At 45.6% G+C, this 20818-nt stretch overlaps 1 protein-coding gene across 2 annotated transcripts; it reads left to right on the top strand.

Moving 5' to 3' along the window:
• Positions 1-1088: 1088 nt before the first annotated feature.
• On the top strand, positions 1089-19500 carry LOC116951700 (alpha-enolase-like). 2 transcript variants are annotated; one of them, XM_032970528.2, is made up of 12 exons: positions 1089-1255; positions 3596-3703; positions 4802-4897; positions 7194-7252; positions 7583-7652; positions 9744-9877; positions 13837-14059; positions 15149-15346; positions 16150-16351; positions 16687-16795; positions 16913-16971; positions 17983-19500. In XM_032970528.2, the coding sequence occupies exons 2-12, from the start codon at positions 3619-3621 to the stop codon at positions 18047-18049; spliced, it is 1302 nt and encodes a 433-aa protein (XP_032826419.1). In that variant the 5' UTR covers positions 1089-1255; positions 3596-3618; the 3' UTR covers positions 18050-19500. The 2 variants fall into 2 exon arrangements, with proteins under 2 accessions (XP_032826419.1, XP_032826418.1); XM_032970527.2 differs by having other exon boundaries at positions 3593-3703.
• Positions 19501-20818: the final 1318 nt, after the last annotated feature.

Below are 20818 nucleotides of genomic sequence, written 5' to 3'. Positions count from 1 at the left end.
ATGGTCAATATTAAGTGCATTTTTTAAAGACCCAAACAGGAGGATTTCTCCACAACTTTGGTTTCCGCCTGATGAGGCTGGTTGTTATTATCGGCGAAACGTCGTATTTGAATCGTAAACGTGTGGGTTTACTCTCCAACACACCGGTGTGCTGAGCTAGTAACGAATTGGCATGTTGTATTTACGTGACACCTTACTAATTGGCTGTGTCGGGTGGTGGCGGGTTTAACTCCTTCTACGTGACTTTACTGAAAGAACCAAGAATATGAATCCCTGCAGTCACGAAAGCTTTAAATCAAAATGAAACATTTATATTTACGTAAAATAACCCAAAAACCTCTTGCGGATGGTCAATATTAATAAGACAGATGTGGGCAGCCAAGGCATTGCAAACGCGTCCAAGGAAAGATTGAACAATGAATTCAGGTCATGTGTAGGCACAAATTGGATTATTAAAATTGCAGGATTATGATAGATTGTGGGGGAGGATGGGGGGTGGCGGCTCCAGCTTTGGTGTTAAGCCTTCATCCAGCAGCGGATTGATCGAGCCCTCTGGGTTTCCCCCTCCACATTTAGAAATATGCGCGTTTGGACTATTTACGTTACTTTGCTGCTACAAATGTCCAAATGATAAGCCACTTTGTTGAGCTATCGTTTGTGGCCAGATCGCTTTTGGATAACAAGTCAATACCTCAGTGGGCTTTGTCTGGTAGGATCGGGGATGGTTTCGTTTAAATTGTATCTATTTTGGTGAATTGTTTACCTTTCTTGTACTTTGCACTCCTATGTTTTGTTTTAAGACTCGTTGTTGCTGTAACGTTCTTAACCACCCCGACTGGACATCTTTATAGCTCATCGGATTCTTCCTGCGGTATAAATAATTATTCTGATGATGAGGCCTCCCCCCCCTCTCTTCCTCCCTCCATCTTCTCTTGGCGACAGTTGCCACGGCAACGAACTCCTGCATTGGTCCCTCGCTCCGCACGTCACTGCGGCAAGGCGCTCCCTCTGCAGCGTGGCGCGGTGACGTCAGCTGCGGCACGCGCGCGCAGCCACCGCCGCGAGAGGGGGGCGGGGTTGGGGTGCGCGTTGTGACGTCACTGCGGCAGCGTGGCGACGTCACCGCAGCCCGAGTGTGTGTGTCTCTCTCTTTTTCCACTAACCTCGTCCGTCGACATTCGCGAATCCGAGGAGGCGGCAGAGAGAGGAAGAGACCTCGCCAAAAAGTCGTCGTTCCGCTACGCATTTGGGCTACGTGAGTATAGATACGTGTGCCGCCTTGACCTTTTTAAGCTCTGCATTTTATACGGCGTTGTAAATGTGGGTGCGCGTGGAGTGTTTCACTCGTGGTTGCAATTGGAGTCTAGTGGTTGATTTGTGTCGTTTTAATCGCTTTGGCTGGAAGGCATCGGTCGGTGAATGAATGAGCGAATACGCAATGGCATCTGCTGTGACATCTGGTACCTTTCCGTCTTACCTGCAGGGTTGGCTATGTGAATGCAAATACATTCACGCTGTATTGCCCAGTGAGCAAATGTGCACGACTGTAGCTTGGTTGATGTACTCTGTATACCTGTACGAGCTTATTTCATCGCTCCATCTCTCCGCATGGGAATATCTCTCTCGGCTTGATGTCATTCAATGGCAGCCACTCCCGTCATTATACTTGACCACCGGCTAACACCGTACATGCTCGCGAATTGTCCAGCTGGGATAATAGGCGACGTTTCGGGAAACGACCCTTCACAATTTACTGATACTGCCAACGCGGTATTACCAAATTGTTCACTGCATGTACAACAGCCCTGTTGCCAATCCACTGCTGAATGAATGCCTCCCCCCCACGCCGTGTGTGACGTAGGGGTTGTTTGACCATACTTCACCATGCTGGCTTGACCATAGACGTGGGAGCATAGGATTGCAGAAAAACAATCAATTGATTATTCTGCCCACCACGTATCTCCGCAGCAGCCTAGCACATCCTGTCGATTGCGGTGATCACCCATCCATGCATGCATTATCCCGACTCAATCCTCATTAGCTTCTGAGTTCGGGTGCATTTTGTGTGATTTGGCCATAGGCAAGTGATAATTTATAACGACAGTCTGGTGAGTCTCAAGATATTTGTAAATGGGGGTCCTGCAATGGAATGTTTGGCAAATTCAATTGATGCCTGACAGGATGGTGATCTTCTGTATTACATCCTCGATTCCCTTTTAAGAAACTTATGGTCACAATGGGCTCTCAGATTTTTTTTATAAAGGTCATCTGTTGATCGTGATGATGGCAATGCAAATGTTTGGTGGTGGAGTCCTAACCTTAACAGCGGTGGCTATAAATGGCAAAATTACGTCACGAAAATACGATAAATGTGATCATCGGGCTGTATAATAATGGTGAAGGGGGTAGCGTGGGTGATGGCAGTGATGATTGGTATAGACATATAGTGATGCCGCTGATGGCGATGGTAACATTGCGAATTATTATTCCGGATGGAGTACAGTGGCGCAGTAAATCGCACGCTGCACCCGGTGAGCCGATTTAAATTCCAGGATGCGGCTAAGATCAGTGGTGCGTGATATCCGGAGCAGTCCTGAGACATCTTCACCGACCTGCACTGACCTACGTGGTTATTAACAAACCCTATGACCGATACGGTGTCTGGAGGCCTTCATTTTTGCAGTGGCTGGACCAAGGGCCATAAATAATTCCATTGAAATTAATTATTTTAAGGTGATTAGTTGACATGTAACGGTTCACCACCGTCATGATTGGATTGCCACGATTTGAGGGTCAACTTGTGACTCAAGAATCGATCGATGCTTGTAGTTGTGATCTGGAGTGCCTGCAGGGTTTCTATGAACCCCATATAGTACGAAACATACATCGACATTAAACAATTGATTTCAAAACATACGCTTGGATGCACGTATTGTAAGAATCTCTAGGTTTAAATGAAATTGTCATATCCCTAATTACGATAATAAATTGGGTAATGATGGTCCCAGTGATTAATGCAGTGATGACATTACAATGAGGATGATTGTTTAACGTGATAATTTTCACTCAGTGCGAGGTCGCTCTATAAAACTAAACTATGAATTAAAATATTTGTATTTTACCAGGTAAGACCCACTGAGATATATAGAGCTCTTTTTCAGAGGCGATCTGGTCACACAAATAATAGCTCAACGAAGTGGCTTATCAAGTGCAAAATTATAGCAGCCATTTACTCCAAACACGTTTCTAAATGTGGATGGAAAAACCGGAGGACCCGGAGAAAAATCTACTCGACCACGGGGAGAACATGCAAACTCCAAATATATAGGCGTAGGGGTCATCGTCAAACCCATGACTGCCTGTATACCAGGCGAGGGAGTTAACATCTCACCACCGTGGCTCAACTGCCTTTTTTCAGCCATCCGTGTTCAAGAACAGCCCCAAAGACCATCCTTTCTTGCTCTGCTCATGACTGCATTTTAAAAAATATAAAATAAATAAGTAAAAATACGTCCACCTTGTTTCCGCACAGGGTCTTGAAGATCGGTCACATTATTGAAAATAACTCGTGATGGTTGTGAACCTACCCCAGCAGGTCGTGCTTGAGAGACAGCCACCATGTCCATCCTGAAGATCCACGCACGGGAAATCCTGGACTCCCGGGGCAACCCCACCGTGGAGGTCGACTTGCACACGGAGCGCGGTGCGGCAAAAAATTTAACTGCTGAGGGTCGTGGGATTGACGTGCAGGCAACTGCGGTAGTGGTGGCGCTGATGTTGTTGACGCTGGAGCAGTGATGTGGTAGTTACCGCGCTACACTACGAACCCCATTGACCAGAACTCAACTCCAGACCGTGGACATCGTCAGTGTTGAATGTTTGAATGGGACCTGGGTGTCTCCTAAGAATTTTCGGATTTAAATCAGTACCTGGTGCAGTTTGTAAACATCAGCACTGGGGAGACACATTTGGTTACGTGTGGTGCTTGGCCACAACACTTACTTTATGAGTGTTGTTTCGACCTTAATAGGTGCTACCTAAGAGTACTTTTCCTGACAAATCACATCATTACCACAGTTGTAATTTTTTTTATCGTGCAAGGCTATCACTAAGGTGCTATGTTTCACAGACTAATATTTGTCTGAAGCAGTTTCATGGTAGGAACAATTTTGCAAGGCGGTTTTATCAAATAATTAAATTATGGAATTAATTTAATTGAAACGCTATATAGGGGCATCTTTGTCTTTGTTTTAATAATGATAGTTGTGATAATTGATAGTACTGGTGGCAACGGTAACTTTGGTGGTGGTAGTGGTGGTGGTAACATGCAGCTTCTTAATAATAAAGGTTTTTTGGGTTAGATAGTTTAAGTATAAATGTGTTGAAACCCTCCACCACCCGACACGGCCAATCAGTAAGGGAGTTGTCACGTAAACAAAACGCCATATAGTAACTACTTCAGCCTACCGGTGAGTTGAAGAGTGAATCCACAACATTTACAATCTGAGTCCTACGCTATTTCGCTGGTAATTACATCCATCATCATCCGGCGATTTGCCAGAATTGTGAAGCAATCCACCTGCTTCCGGTCTTAAATTGAGCAGCAGGACGATGTCATCACTGAACCCAATCAGGTGCAGAGATCAGAGGCGGAGGAGGGGGGGGGTATTGTAATTATAATCTAGATTAGTAATCAGTTAATTAGTATGTGTTTCCCCTATAAGGAATTGTAATATGTATTACTTAATAATACGCTTCCAGGCCCTAATAACAGCTCCTAATAACTGGATTGATGATTCAGGGATGTTCCGGGCGGCGGTCCCAAGCGGGGCGTCGACTGGGATCTATGAGGCTCTGGAGTTGCGAGATGATGACAAGGGGCGCTATCTGGGCAAGGGTGAGGACATCACCACCATCATCACGCAGCAGCACCAATAATCTCAGAATTAACATTCTCACCACTATCAGCATGGACATCAACAATACAGTATAACCTCGGAGATCAAACGCACCAGAACTCGAACAAATCGGTATTCGAACGATATTTCTGAACATTTTTTGCCCCGGAAGCCGAACGAAATTCGGAGGTCGAAAGGGCCAATCGGGACTTGAAAGAACCTGTACACGGCTGAGACGCGTGTGGGCAGCAGCGTGCATGACGCTTGCCCAGACAAAGGTTTTACCACCTCCTCCCCACCTTACACTTAAGCCATCAACTCTCCTTACTACAGGTAAAGTGAAGTTCAGTGTTCATTTATTGCATTTATTCCATATATTTATTAATTTATTCCATTTATTGATTGTGTTTCTTGTTTTTTTTGTATGATTTTATGCATGTAATTACTGTAAACATCGTGTAAAAATGCATTATAATGAGAGATTTCTTGTGTCTGGAACCAATTAATGTCATTTACATGAATTCTTATGGGGAAAATTAATTCGGTGTTCGAACAAATCTGTGTTCGAATAGCCTTCTGGAACGAATTAAGTTCGATCTCCGGGGTACCACTGTATCACCACTATATTGTGTCAGAGTTTCTCAAACATAAGTAATCGCAATACATCATGGTACACCTTCTTTATGTTCACCCGTCTTCTTTGTTCAAGTAAAAATTAAGTTGTTATAAGCAGTACACATCCCTTGATTGCATAACATGTCTCAATTGACATAGAGAGTGCTGATTCAAATTAAAGAATGCTCTCTACTTAACGTGTGGCACACACGTTAACACATATATACGCATAAAAGATGTTGCTCTTATTTAGAATTTGTACTCTCTTATGTCGCACGGCACATGTTTAGTAAGCATCAGGCACGTTCCGTGTGCAGTGCTCTAATTTTTATTTGAATGAAGAAGGCTGGTACACATGGGTGGCTTTTGAGGACTGGACTTTGGGTAACCCTAATCTATTGTAACCAATTTTGTAGAGAGGTCAACATTAAAAGTACGCGTGGTACTCGACGGGGTCAGACAGGTGGACTTCAACAAAGCTACTGGAAAACAGGTTTCTAGACTTTGGATACAGATCCGCGGCACGGGATGATAAACATTCACGGAAGTGTAGAGTAAGCAGTTACAAATTCAGAATAGAATGCGGCAAGAACACTTTGTAGACGCAGTCGGGAAGAGGAGGCTGTGATAGGTGGAGCACATGTGCTTGATGGAGGAGGTCAGGTGACCGAGACGGGCATTGCAGTGGCACCCAGAGGTCGACGACCGAGGGGTAAACCTAAAGCCAGATGGCGGGAGACTGTAAGAGCAGGCCTTTTTGAATGGTGTTCAATTTGGCATCAGCTGTAGTATGTATGTATGTTGAACTTCATTCGCACCGTACGCAGCCAACCACGCTAATCGGAGGTGTGGGGAAAGATAATCAACTAAACACAAAAAACAGGTCGAAAGAAATGAGTTTTCAATCTAGATTTAAAAGTACATAGTGGCTTCCTGATATCGGAAAGAAGAGCGTTCCAGATGGATGCAGAAGCAGAACTGAAAGCGTGGGAATATATATCAAAGGGAAGTTATCGCGAAGTGATAACTGTCACAATTTTTTTAAAATATTGAAATATACAAAATTAAGTGTCATTGATTCCAACAACAGCAACGTCATGTTAAGCATTTTGGTAGGTAGGTTAGTGACAGTTATTGAAACCAGATGAGAGCCCACTAAGACTGAAAGTCAAAGCAGACCTGAATCACGCAATGATAAAGCATACATGTGACTAAATAGTCAAATATAGCATATAGGTTCCGGATATCAAACACTACGGAAAAAAAGCAATAAAAATGCAGTTTATGTGTTTTAAAATAAAACATTAAATGAGTGGTGGCGCACTGCGCTAACCACGAGTTCGATTCACGGCCATGGCTAACACCGATGGTCAGTGATATCTGATCCAGTTCTACCCCCTACTGCCCCCACTTTACCAACCTGCAATGACCAGCGTGGTGAAGTATGGTCAAACAAACCCCATGACTGACATGGCATCGGGAAGCCTTCACGCAGCGATGGATTGACAACTGGCTGTAAAATGATAATCATTATTAATATGCTTAACAATGGCATATGGTATGATTCAAAAGCACTCACGTTCATAATCTTCCAGATAATTATCCCATTTCACGTGTAAGGCTGGAGTAAATCGTTTTCTAAACGTGTTCCTCCGTGTGCCGGTGTCACGTTGTCTGCAGGTGTTCTTCAGGCTGTGTCGCACATCAATGACACCATCGCCCCGGCCCTCCTCAGCCAGGTGGGGATCTCTCGCCAGCCCAATTTAACAGCACACATAACCCCGCTTTTCCCCGTGCCAAAATTCAGCCGCGGCACTCGGGTCGACAGAACGCGCTCGCCAACCGCGTCATAAAATAACTCCTGCGGTCTGTGTTTGTTTTTATTGTTTGCAAGCCGCGTATCGCTATAGCAATATAATGAAATGCCCTCTGATGTTTTTGCAATAAAGTATTTGGGTGGCCCCATGGAATTTGGGTAACGTAACTGTTTATGGCTGCGTTGCTGGTTTGTGTTACTTACTTTATGCTGTGTGGCGCTGTTGTGCTGTGTGGCTGCTGCTCGCTTGCAGAGCTTCAGTGTGGTGGAACAGGAGGCGATTGATCAATTCATGCTGGACCTCGATGGAACTGAGAACAAATGTGAGAAATACAGATTCATTGCCTTTGAGTACATGTCATCATCATCAGCACCACGTCCACTGCAATCCATTAACCTTTCAAACCGTGATGCGATGGATTTTTGAGATTCAGGATTGCAATTTGGGGCTGGAGGGATGACGTGAACCCATTAAATGTGTATCGAAATGTATCGTTATTATTTCATTCATTAGATTGGATTATAAGCTTAATAATTTATATAACCACATTGATGCATTGTTCTACTTATAATAATCCTCCATAAGAAAACAATGTTCCATTGCAACGTATGCTCAAGCCAACGATTGAAGTTTCTGGTTGTAGCAACACTAGCTCGAACCGCCAGGGTGTGCAGTAGCAGCTTTTATTACTTTGACGAGGGCGCCGCGGTGGCTAGAAGTTAACTACCTCGCCTGGTGTACAGGAGGTCGTGACTTCGATCCTGACCCTGACGCCTTATATTTGGAGTTTGCATGTTCTCCCTGTGGTTGCTTGGATTTTTTTCTTCCGGGTCCTCCGGTTTTTCCCTGCACGTGTACAAACACGCGTTTAGAGTATTTGGCTGATATGCATTTCCACATGATGATAAGCCACCTCGTTGAGCTATCGTTTGTAGCCAGGTCGCTTCTCAACAAGAACTATGTAGCTCAGTGGGCCTTACCTGGTGAAATAGAAAGTTTGTTTTTTAGTTTAGTTTCATACTTGCAGCTCACTGTCAAATCTCAATGGGTTTGTTATGCAAGGCTGCATTTTTTTACTGACTTACGAATCCTATGATGTCATGCACACAGCCTTGTTTAACAGCTGCACACTCATTCCATGCTCCCTACGCACTGGTTGCATGCAGCTTGAAGCCACGCGCACATTTAATGCGGGGGGGGGGGGGCGGATGGCTTCTTACGAGCTGCAACGTTACATGATTCAACACCAACAATGTCAGGGGTAATTATATGCTCACAGTTATTGCTTCGTAGATAACATCGCCTGTGCTGTTGTGCTATGTTGTGGTTCTGCAGAGGGCAGTGCAATACAATATACTGTTGTGCTGTACTACGCTTCCATATGTATGCTCTCCCCTTCCGTCACCAACCCACACTGGCTCGTGTGGTGAAATATGGTCAACCAACCCCCTTGACCCACACGGTGTGGGGAAACCCTTGTCCAGTAGTGGATTGACAAAAATGGCTGCACGTGTACGGATAGTAGATTCACTAGGTCATATCTAGACAGGTATTTATATTTCCAATAATTTTGAATTGTTCAGGTTGTCATTAGCACATTCAAAAACTACCATCACTAACGAAGGCATTCTTATGAAAGGTGAAGGGCAAACGTGAGGCATACTCAAATTAATGTTGGCCGATATCCCCTCTGTGGGCGCTCCTGACTCGGGAGGAGGGTATTCCACATTGCTGCTGGCAGGATCGGCATAGTCCAGATGGCAGCCACAGTCATATAATAATAAACAAGGAAGTAAAACCATGCGTATGCATAGATTCAGCTACACTTGCCGACACGCATTTGTCATCAGGTGCATTTAATTAGCGATAACGTTACGTTTCAAGCTGAACAAATGAAGATGCCACATGTTACATTGTGTGACATTGAGAGGTGACGTCACACTTAATTACATCGCCCTGGGCCAGCAAAGGTCAATCTTTTTTTTATCGCTTTTCGGCAACCATTGTATCAATATTGACGGTTTTCTCTGGGGGTAGTAAGTCCTGACTCGAAACAAAATTTTATTGAAACATTTTGTTTGGATTTAATTATATTTACAAAAGTTTTCATCCTCCCCCGTCCCCCCCCTATCCCCCCTGTTCCCCTCCCCCACCCCGATTATTACAGACAAAGCTAATGCATAAAGATTTGGTTGTTATGATTTAAATAATTGAATCATAACAACAAGTCGCATGAGTGAAATGCCAGTGCATGTGTGTTGTCCTTGGAATGTAAACAAAAATAAACCGTTAAATATAAAACGACACGAATAACTTAATCTAAAAATGCAACGCAAGAGGAGATAAAAAAAAAATGTGGAGTTAACATCTCAGTCATGATGATAATGATGATGTCTTGTTGTGGAACTGGCAGCCAAGTTTGGAGCGAATGCTGTGCTTGGCGTCTCGCTGGCCGTGTGCAAGGCCGGGGCGGGCGAGAAGGGGGTTCCGCTGTATCGGCACATCGCAGACCTTGCCGGGAACTCTGAAGTCATCCTGCCTGTCCCGGTGGGCAACTGAACAAGCATCTGCGTGTTGTATTATACGTACATCTGTGTGCGCCCGTGGGTTTCTGTTTAGTCTAAAGTTTTTGTTTGCGCACTCCGATACGAGCGTGGCGACCCGCTTTCGATTCCCGCACGTGGCTAACATCCGTGGGGAACATTTGAACCGAGGAGGACTTAACCTGGTGCCCTGTGTAAACATGAGAACTGGGGAGGCGAAGGCAGCCCGACGTGGTGGTGGCCACACCACCCCGTTGTGCGCCATGATGGCCTTCATGGGTGCTTCCTCACAGCATTTGCCCTAACAGACTGTATAAGTTGCTTGGGGGGTCTTTGTCTTGTGAATAATTTTTTTTTTCTAATTTTTATCCCGAATGTACTCTCGGCATCATGTCATTGAGAGGGAGTAATCCATTTTGATCTCTCGCAGAACAATGCAACCCTAAAATGTATAGACTGGCCCACAGAAGCGAATATCACAGAGCTACCGCTAAGATCCCTTCAATCTGACCTCTGGTCCACACAGTAGGGGACACCAAGAGTAATTTATTTGCCAAATGACAGTCAAATTATATATTTTGTTCTCAAAGCTGGAGTTTATAAAAAATAAAGTCCAGAACCAAATTTAATATGATGTTTGCAGTCATTGGTGACTGGGCTGAGACGAGCAACTCACTAGAAGAAAAAACAATTTGAGAACACAGTATAACCACAGTTGGCTGCCTGGATTATTTGTGTGTACGTGTCTCAGAATTACCATTAGAATTCAGGACTTTTACACAACCACTTCTGAAATGTTATTTTTTGTCTGTCGATGGGTAAATTTTTCTCATCTGTATGTGTGTCTAAGTGTTTTAATGTGTTACCCTTATCGTATGTCTGTGTGCATATGTTCACGTTTGCATCTTATTTTTTAAAATAGAACCTCAGAGATCGAACGCACCAGAACTCGAACAAATCGGTGTTCGGACGATATTTACGAAAAAAAAATTGCCCCCGGAAACCGAACGAAATTCGGAGGTGGAAAGGGGCAATCGCGACTTGAAAGAACCTGTACACGGCTGAGACGCGTATGGCCAGCAGCGTGCATGACGCTTGCCCAGACAAAAGGTTTTACCGTAATGTGAGGCCCAGTTAAAAATATCACCCAGACAACCGAGTGAGCAATGTTTTTAATGATAATGCAGTGTGTAATTTTCAAAACATCATAAAACGGAGGCAGAAACAAACCTCTTGAGATAAGTTTATCGTCAGAAAGAGCTCAAGTGACTCGCAGTTATTGGCAGACAAGAGGCACAAAAGAGAAAGAACCCCAGAAGGGGACTCCCCTTCCATAATAACACCACCACCACCTCCTCCTCACCACCTTCCACTCAAGCCATCAACTCTCCTTATTACCGGTAAAGTGAAGTTCAATGTTCATTTATTTCATTTATTCCATATATTTATTCATTTATTCAATTTTTTATTGTGTTTCTTGTTTTTTTGTATGGTTTTATTCCTGTAATTACTGTAAACTTCGTGTAAAAATGCGTTATAATGAGAGATTTCTTGTGTCTGGAACCAATTAATGTCATTTACATGAATTCTTATGGGGAAAATTAATTCGGTGTTCGAACAAATCGGTGTTCGAATGGCCTTCTGGAACGAATTAAGTTCGATCTCCGGGGTACCACTGTACATATTTATGTCTGCATTTGTTCATGCATTTTAATTGCCGAGAATTCAATTGGTGTTGGCGAGTCTTTGTGCGTGCATCAATAGCTCAGTTCACGTTGACATTTCCACATCTGCGTCTGTGTATCAATGTCCGAGCGTGTGTTTGTGCTTTCTCTGCATGTGGGGAGCAGTAGTGCAGTGGATAGCATGCTGCACTACGAACCCGGTGACCCGAAATCGATTCCTGCTCATGGCCAACACCAGTGACGATTATCTGAACGGGTCCTGGGCCTCACCTAGGTCGACTTAGCCTCAAATGAGTACCTGGTGTGGTGCGTAAACATCGTCGCTGGGGAGACAAAGGCGGTCGGGCGTGGTGTTGGCCTCCCACACCCTCATGTGCCGTGCTGGCCTTCATAGGTGCTCGTGGACAGTACTTGCCCCAACAGTCTGTTAAGGCTATACGGGGGACTTTTGTCTTTGTCTCTACATGTTCATGTCAGCACCCACTACTGTGCTCAAATACATTCGCCCATTGGCTCCTGTCCCATGTAGAGATGGGATATCAGACTATTGAAGTAAAATCACTCTCCTGATTATCGGTTCAATTACCTGACTAATCGGACGACACAAAATAGTTCCAAACATGTGCCGGCTGGACGGGAGGTGATGGGCGTGGCTAAGTCATCGGCATCATCATTGATCTTTGTCACACTGTGCGTTGCTCGTTGAAGGTTTTTCTACCTTTGGTAAGCAGGATGAAAGGGGTGGGTTGTGGCAGTCAGAGAGGGATGGCTTTGGGGGCAGGGTGTCTCCTGATTTGGTGAGGGGTTCGGAATGACAGGAGTGTGTGGAGCTTGGGTAAGGGGAACCAGGTGACATGGGAGGAACGAGAGGGAGGAGTGAGGGACGCGCGGGGCGGCCGTGCGGCATAGTGATTTGCTGTAGTGAGGGCCATTGGGGCCTGCAATGAGCTAAGTATTGACAGAGGAAAATTTTGGTAATGGAGCAAAGTGTCAGTTGGAAAAGAAACATAGCGTAGGGTGTCAGATATTCAAACGGCGTCGCGGCCATGGTGTGCTCGGGTGTATTGGTGAGGTGGCCATTTTGTCGTGGATGTGAATTTTCGCTGCGTCATTTTTGGATGAGGCGGCCATCTTGAAGAGGACAGTCTGAAGTTGGAGCCAGGAGTGTTGGTGACGACAACTTGCTGGCCTGGGAGCGCGATGGACTGGGGTTCTGCTGTTAACTGCTGGTCTGCCCAGAGCAACCATCTTCTTGGAGCCAGGAGTATTGGTGACGGCAGATTGCTGGCTTGTGAGCGCAACCACCTGGAGCCTTATTGTGGAAAGCGGTTATGTTCACCTGTTCACCACCCAGGAGTGGATCGTCACAGAAAACCACCCGCCGCTGCCGTGAAAGTAGCCCTCCCGAATGCTGAAGACTGCGGGGGCTTCGACAGCTGGGGACACTTGTGGGGAAGAAGGGAGGTGTCCACCTGAGGGCTGTGAAGTTGTCGTTGGAATGTTTTATTTAATCTCTTCAAGAACTGGGAGAACACTTAATACGTACCCTGGATGGTTACTCTGCAGTTGTCACCTGTCGGCGTTCGTATTTGAAGAAATACGTTGAAACTGGTGTTGTTGGGTTGTTGTAGGATTGTGTTGTTTGTTGTTGCTGTTATGATGGTCATTTGGGTTGCTATATTTGCTGGTGATATTTTCACTTCCCCAGGAAGTAGCAAACTTGCAACTATTAAATGATTGAATAACTGTATTCTATGGGTCTTTCGGTAAAGCCACGTAGATAAAAAATTAAATAAAAATATCACGACGTTTCCATTGCAACACAAGCAATCGTCTTCAGGTGTATTTTTCTATCTACGTGGCTTTACCGAAAGACCCATAGAATATGTATTCTTGCAGTCTCGAAAGCTTTAAGTGAAAATTTTAAACTGCAAAACAATAGTATTCAAATAAACGCCGTTATTTTGCAGTATACTGACAGTGATCCTTGTTATACTCCACACACGGTCATGGGGTGCGTCGCATAAAACAGGGATCTCACCATAAAATAAACCACAACGGTGCGGGTACTAGAGCTAGGGTCGGCTATGGACCGAAACCCGCAAAAAGCTCATGTCGCAAAAGGACGCACCATTACACGGGTGCCATTAAATTGAGGCAATTCACGAAAAATAAGTAGCCTGGTACAAAGTTTGGATGATCAATCGGCTTAAAAATCGTCCCAGCTCTCATCCAGATGGGAGACCTTAACCAATCGCCTCTCTCGTGCCTCCTCCAGGCATTCAACGTGATCAATGGCGGCTCACACGCCGGAAACAAGCTGGCCATGCAAGAGTTCATGATCCTGCCCGTCGGGGCGGAGAGCCTCTCGGAGGCCCTGCGCATGGGTGCCGAGGTCTACCACTCCCTCAAGGCCGTCATCAAGAAGAAGTATGGCCAGGACGCGACCAACGTGGGCGACGAGGGCGGCTTTGCCCCCAACATTCTTGAAAACATGGAGGGTGAGTGCCGAGTGCTGAATGAGGGTGCTGTGAAATCCCTCCTGCATCCCAGTGGTGTAGCTGTCGAGTGTGCAGGCAGTGCAACTTCACTGGCCGGAGGGTCTCAAGCACTTAGCTTGAACGAGGGGCCCCAATTCATGTTTTGCACCAGGACTTATTCCATTGCTGCATCCCCAAATCCCTCGCCCTCAAAACGTCGGATGATCCAAATGACGCTGACAAACTTCTCACTCCCGCACTACTAAGCAAGACCACGTCACCCCAATGGTCGACTGATGCATCCACCCCACTGGCTCTTAATCCGGTCCCAGATTAACTTTAAATTCACCCTCATTGTTTTCAACATCCACCATAGAGTTTAACACGTAGGCTTTCGCGACCAATATCCATAATACAGGGTTTTTTTTGGGTTAGATCACGATCTAAAAAAAAATCCTGTATTAAGGATACCCCATAGACTACCCCTGCATAGTTCTCCCCTCTCAAATCGTTCTGCTCCCCTTAATGAGCCCTCCGCTCCAGCAAGAAAGGCCTTCTGTTAAAGCCCCCGCTCATCCTTCACTCGGTGGGAGGCCACTCCTCCTCTGCTGCTGCCCCCGTGGTCTCGAACCTCCTTCCCCAAGGCCATCGGTGATCTCATCTCCCAAGCCCCCATTCAAGTCCGGACTTGAGGCTTTCCTCTTCTCTGGTTACATCTTCTTCCGTACAGCGTCTTGAGATGTGGTTGCAGTTAATAATAATTACGATAATGACAATACTATACGGCAATTTGTCAATTTCACTGTGGAAAATTTCCCCGATGTTGTGGAAGTTCATGGTGGTGGTGTGGCCATACTTTACCATGTGGTTGAAATGTGGACTGAGGAAGGGGGTGCCCAGAACACAGACATCACCCGCCGCTGATGTTAGCCTCAATTAAATTAACCCTGAGTGAAATTTAAACTTGAAAATATTATGGTTACTGTTGGCATGGGACATGGAACAGCAATAATCTCCATTAGCATTCTTTGAGCCTTCAGTGGAAATTCTACATTGATGTTTGTACTATAATACGCGCCATGCACGTGCATTGCCTTGTTGCCTTGTCAGCCCTGGACCTCCTCACCCAAGCCATCGGCAAAGCCGGCTACACCGACAAAATCGTCATCGGCATGGATGTGGCCGCCTCCGAGTTCTACCGCGACGGGAAATACGACCTGGACTTTAAGTCCCCTGCGGACCCAGACCGCTACATCTCTGCCGATGAGCTGGCAGACCTGTACCGCACCTTCATCAGCGACTACCCAGGTGGGTGCGGTGGGCACAGCTGTGGAGCCATAAGTGAGCGAGCCTGGGGTTATGGTGCCATCTCACCTGCAGTTTATATTATGTGGCCAGATTACCCCTGCACGTGCCCGATCACGTCAGATCTCGGAAGCCAAGCAGGGCTGCGACAGGATTGTGCTTGGGTGGGTGGCCACCAGGGCTTGCCACGTGTTGCAGGCGTGGGGATGTGAGGTGGCCAAAAGATAGTAGTGTTGAGTGTCACCCGCTCGTATATGTGGATTTCTCCAGATTCTCCGGTTTTTTCTCATATGAAGCCAAACACTCAGTCATGGAATTAGCCAAATATTCCCAATGGAAGATCCTGCTGAAAACGAGTTTTCAGACTCCGAGAGGCTTCCCTGGGTTAATAATGAAATGGGATATTCTTTGGGTCTTTCGGTAAAGTCACGTAGAACAATTAATTTTTACAAAAACTACTTTACCGAAAGACCCAAAGAATATGAATTCCTGCAGTCACGAAAGCTTGAAGTCAAGATTTAATTAAATGGGATATTTGGAAAAAGAGGTACAGATTAGTGGGCACATGTACAGACATTATGACGTCAAGATACCATGTGACTCGAACAGAAAATCTAGTTTCAGAAAACTGTCGAAGGTAATTTACAAACAATCACTTATACATACCTCTCACTACCCAGTAACTCTCTTACCCTTCCATTTCATCTCCATCCTCCATAAACTCACCAGTGCTCACCGACCAGCACGGCCGGGGGTCTTGCGCTGTGATAAATGCCCTTCCATCCGCTCGCCCACCACCTCCGTAGTGGTGTCCATTGAAGACCCGTTTGACCAGGATGATTGGGAGGCGTGGTCCAACTTTACTGCCAACGCTGGCATTCAGATCGTTGGCGACGACCTGACCGTCACCAACCCCGCACGCATCCAGACCGCAGTGGATGTCAAGGCCTGCAACTGCCTGCTCCTCAAGGTCAACCAAATCGGAAGTGTCACGGAGTCCATCAAAGCGTGAGTGTTGTCCGCCAACCCCGTGTGACCTATAGGCAGTCCAACACTACCAGGTCCCATAATCTGGTAGTGCCTAGGGCTACGAAGATGAGACAAATTGGGCATTGGTGGGTGGACCCCGTGGAATTCTTTGCACCAGGGCTCATGCCAACCATGCTAGAGAAATTAAGTCGGGCACCTAGCCCCACTTTGTAGTTGTCGTGGTCCAGTAAGGTAGCCATGGGAATCCAGCCTGGGCACAGTTGCCTAATTTGTAAAACCGGGCCGGTCTGCTTCAAAGTGTGGCCATGGAAATACACTACGATTTTTTGACCTCATGTTGCGGGTGTGGGCAGATGCAAGCTGGCGCAGTCCAACGGCTGGGGAGTCATGGTGAGCCACCGCTCGGGCGAGACCGAGGACACCTTCATTGCTGACCTCGTCGTGGGGCTGTGCACTGGCCAGGTGAGCCATTCACTGGGTGGGTGGCGTGGGGCGTGATGGGCGGTGGTGGGATATGGCGAGCGGTGGCGAGCAGGAGGGAACGGCTCTGTTGGAATCTTCGTGTTCGTGTGTGTGCAGATTAAGACAGGTGCTCCGTGCCGGTCTGAACGTCTGGCCAAGTACAATCAGCTGATGAGGTGCGTCAGCTTTCATTATTTTTTACCACCACAATTGAACACCATCGTTGTCCACACGAACATTTTTCCCATTATGAATCGTTCGCAATACGTAGTATGTTATTTGAGAGCATCACTTACGAAATGTACTAAATATATGGGAGGCGAGCAGCAGCACAGTGGTTAGTGCACTGCCCTCACCTTGGTGAACAGAGTTCGACTCCCATCCATGGTTAACAGTCCTGGGTGCACACCTTCACCAAGCCACAATGACCAGCGTGGTGAACTTTGGGCAAACGACCCCATGGTCGACACGTCATGGGGAGGCCTTCTGACAGTTGATTAACAAAAGGGTTACAAAGCCGTTGTGTTATATTAGTGATGCCCTCCAATTGTATTTTCTTATATTCCACAGTGTCTAACTTGAAAAAATAGATCCATGTTTCACTCTGGTCTTACATGGTTAAACATGTCTCCATCTAATATGATGTTCAGTGGTGTAGTGTAATAAAATTGCGTTTTGGGGCGATAGCTAGTCATTATCTGTTACATTGGTGGGTTTAACACTCCCAACAATGTTCTAAAGTCAATTTGACCATATTTTATATCAATCAGTGTCCGCTTATAAGATTTAATTTGAATGAACACTACTTATACGTTTACATATACTTGAAGTCGAATATATCAAGGATATATAAACATTTATACGATTTCTAAAAAGGCCAAAGTGATGTTATCAGTCGTGCAATGAAGCAGGTGGGCCGTGTGACGGCTACCATCTCTCTACCATTGCCAATACAACTGTGGTACTCCATTAACTGTATCAGAACAGCAACTGGTCGTTGCACACACCACTTGCATAACGGACCGTGTTGCGAACAACTGCATTCTACGCCCGTATATTATTCACGCAAGTCCTGAAGCTATCGCATGGCTCGCAAGCTTAAACCTCGATGTATAATCAGCACCTGCTTGCCATACACTAGAAGAAGACTTATTAACAATAAAAAAACTGTTGCTTCTCCATTGCAGGATTGAGGAAGAGCTGGGGCAAAAGGCGCAGTTCGCCGGCAGGAATTTCCGCCACCCCATGGCTTGAAAATCCGTAGTGCAAGCCCTTCCGTAGAAACGTGCACGTTGAAACCTATAGCACCTCCTACCTCCCCCTGTTACCATCACCTCTCAGTTGTGCTGCCAACCACATATTCACTCCCCAAGTAACACGAGTAGCACAGAATCCACGTGGCGGCTTGAAGAAAACTGAAGTTTCTGGTGACCGTGTTAGAAGCAATGGCGTGGTGGGGGTGCATGAGGAGAGATTACCAGAAGTGGCCCGATTGGGGGAAAAAATGTATCCGGTGCGTTTAAACGTATGAAACTAAAGCGAAAGTGACAAATAGATCATTACATATGGAAAGATTGTTGGTCAAGGCTGATAGGATATGCTGAATAAGTTTGCTTGGAGTTGTTAATATCTAGGGCTCGAGAAAGGTGTGCTTTGGCTTGTGACACAGAACCCACTAAAACAAACACCCAGATAGCCAATAGCTGATCAGGTTGTTGAAAATGTTTATGAAATGTGAGTAATAATTGAAATATGGAACAAATGTGAAACTAGGACTTAAACATGAAAATATAAACTAAAAAATACTAATCTGAACAACGTAATCATTGGCGTGAATTTTAAGAACACTGCATGGTAGTTATGATGGTTTAGCCTCTTCTTCTTTGGTTCTTTCGGTAAAGTCACGTAGAATGAGAATAAAATAATAAAATAAAATAAGACAATAAAATTCTCACGACGTTTCGGCCACAACACAAGTAGCCTTCATCAGGTGAAAGAACAGAACTGTCGGGATGAGAGTGCTTCGGCCACAACACAAGTTGTGGCCGAAACGTCGTGAGAGTTTTATTGTCTTATTTTATTTTATTATTTTATTCTCATTCTACGTGACTTTACCAAAAGAACCAAAGAAGATTAATCCTTGCAGTCACGAAAGCTTTAAATGGTTTAGCCTGTTTAGTGAAGTTGGGTTGTTGGACCCTGAGAGGGATAGGAGCATCGTGTTTAGTCGGTTCATGCTGTTCAGTGAGTTTGCTGGACTGTGAGAGAATGGGAGCATGGAGTCTGCAGGCCAGAGCCCTCCTCTCTCACCTCCTGAAGAAATGGGCCAAGGCGTTTGAGTGCAAACTTGAGTGAAGGAGCTGGCCAAGGGTACAGAGTGTTGACGAGGTGTAGTGGGATCAGAGACTTTGGTCATGATGACATATATGTATGTACGTATGTATGTATGTATGACATCTTGACTTGAGAGTGTAGTTGTGCCGACTCCTGTTATGAAAGAAACAAAGCCCAGACACGTGCACAGATGTTATATACAGAGATATATGTGAATGTTACGTAAAGCTACTACAAAAAAGAATCGTCCGACAAGCCATTTAAGTCTTATGGCTCATCAAGTTAATTGTGATCCCACGTCCATCCCGTTTGTGAGTGTTTTATTCGTGTAAATGTGTACGTGTGTAAAATAAAATGAAGTGCTGAAGAAACCTTCCGTGGAACCAGCGAGTCCCTTCATCATACTACACTGTATATTATCAAGGTTTTGCTGGCTGGCGTGCGGGCAAGTGCGTGGCGGTTATGTCACCGCACACATCTACGTGATGACGACATCCGAATCCCACACATCTCCGCACCCACCCTCCCATGCACATGTGCAGGCAGTGATCGTTTTAAGAGGGGAGTGTCCACACAGGGGGCCCCAGGTGGGGGGGGCTAGTGGGTGATCACGTGTCCGGGGAGAGCTCTTGAGAAGGATCGAGAGGGAACGAGAATGCTCGAGGTGGGCGGGGCCGAGGGCGGAGCGACCCCGACCATAGGGGGATATAAGGTGGGTCCCTGAGAGGGACCGGGGTCGCTGCATTCTACAAGCTGGAAGCTCAACACCTACAAGCGGGAAGCTCTGCGTCTCAAACTGGAAGCTCTTCGTCTTACGAGGCAACCACGTGGTCGGAGACCCGAGTGAGGGTCCGACCCTTCGTAGCAGTAACTCCTCTGTATAGTGTAGTTAGCTGGGTGGTCACCACCCTAGGCTGTATCGGGTAAAGGGGCCATTACCCCTTTGTGTTATGGTGTTACAATAAATGTGTTGCCTCTAAAAGAAACAACGTCTGCGACTCAGTTGGACTCACTACACATGGTAGATTTTGAAACATAAGCAATAGCTTCAAGCACACAAACCATCTGCTTGGTTTAGATATGTGGATGACACATTGGTGGTCTGGCCACACGGCACAGATACACTGAACGCATTACTAAATCATCTCAACTCGCAAAAACCATCCATCCAGTTCACCATGAAAGTGTAAGCTGACAGAACTCTACCATTTCTGGATATTCTGCTCGAACGGGGTCGAAATAGTAAAATAACACAACAGTGTTTACCGAAAGAAAACACATACTGATGCCTATCTGAATGCAGTCACACCATCTCCCTGCACAGAAATCTGCTCTTATCCAAGACGCTCATTCATTGCGCTAAGAAGTTAACGACAGATTTATATATTTACGCAATCTAACGCAAAAAAAAAACTTATGGATATTGGTCGCGAAAGCCTACGTGTGAAACTTAAAGTGATCTTTTTCATGAATTACATTTTTTTATGTAGCTCTGTGATGTTTTTTGGGTCACACAGCATGGCTGAACGACCCGTAAACAAGGAGGGCTTTACAGCACAACCACGAAAACGTTTGCAGTTTCAAAATGTCATACTCGCAGAAGTACATCTTGAACGGAAAGCACTACTTTCATGGGATGATATTTGATTTGTACATTAACTTGTTCAATGCAATGAATTATAGACGTTC

This window comes from Petromyzon marinus, chromosome 43 (assembly GCF_048934315.1).
Source record: "Petromyzon marinus isolate PM22_M1 ecotype Great Lakes invasive population chromosome 43, UKy_Petmar_22M1.pri1.0, whole genome shotgun sequence".
NCBI lineage: Eukaryota > Metazoa > Chordata > Hyperoartia > Petromyzontiformes > Petromyzontidae > Petromyzon > Petromyzon marinus.
This window is presented reverse-complemented; position numbering and strand designations above follow the sequence as displayed.

Bases quoted from the DNA above. Each gene is read 5' to 3' on its own strand.
- LOC116951700 (XM_032970528.2), top strand. From the start codon at position 3,619: ATGTCCATCCTGAAGATCCACGCACGGGAAATCCTGGACTCCCGGGGC. The intron at 4,898-7,193 runs GTGAGGACATCA...CGTTGTCTGCAG, and splicing joins GGGGCGCTATCTGGGCAAGG to GTGTTCTTCAGGCTGTGTCG. The intron at 7,653-9,743 runs GTGAGAAATACA...TGGAACTGGCAG, and splicing joins CGATGGAACTGAGAACAAAT to CCAAGTTTGGAGCGAATGCT.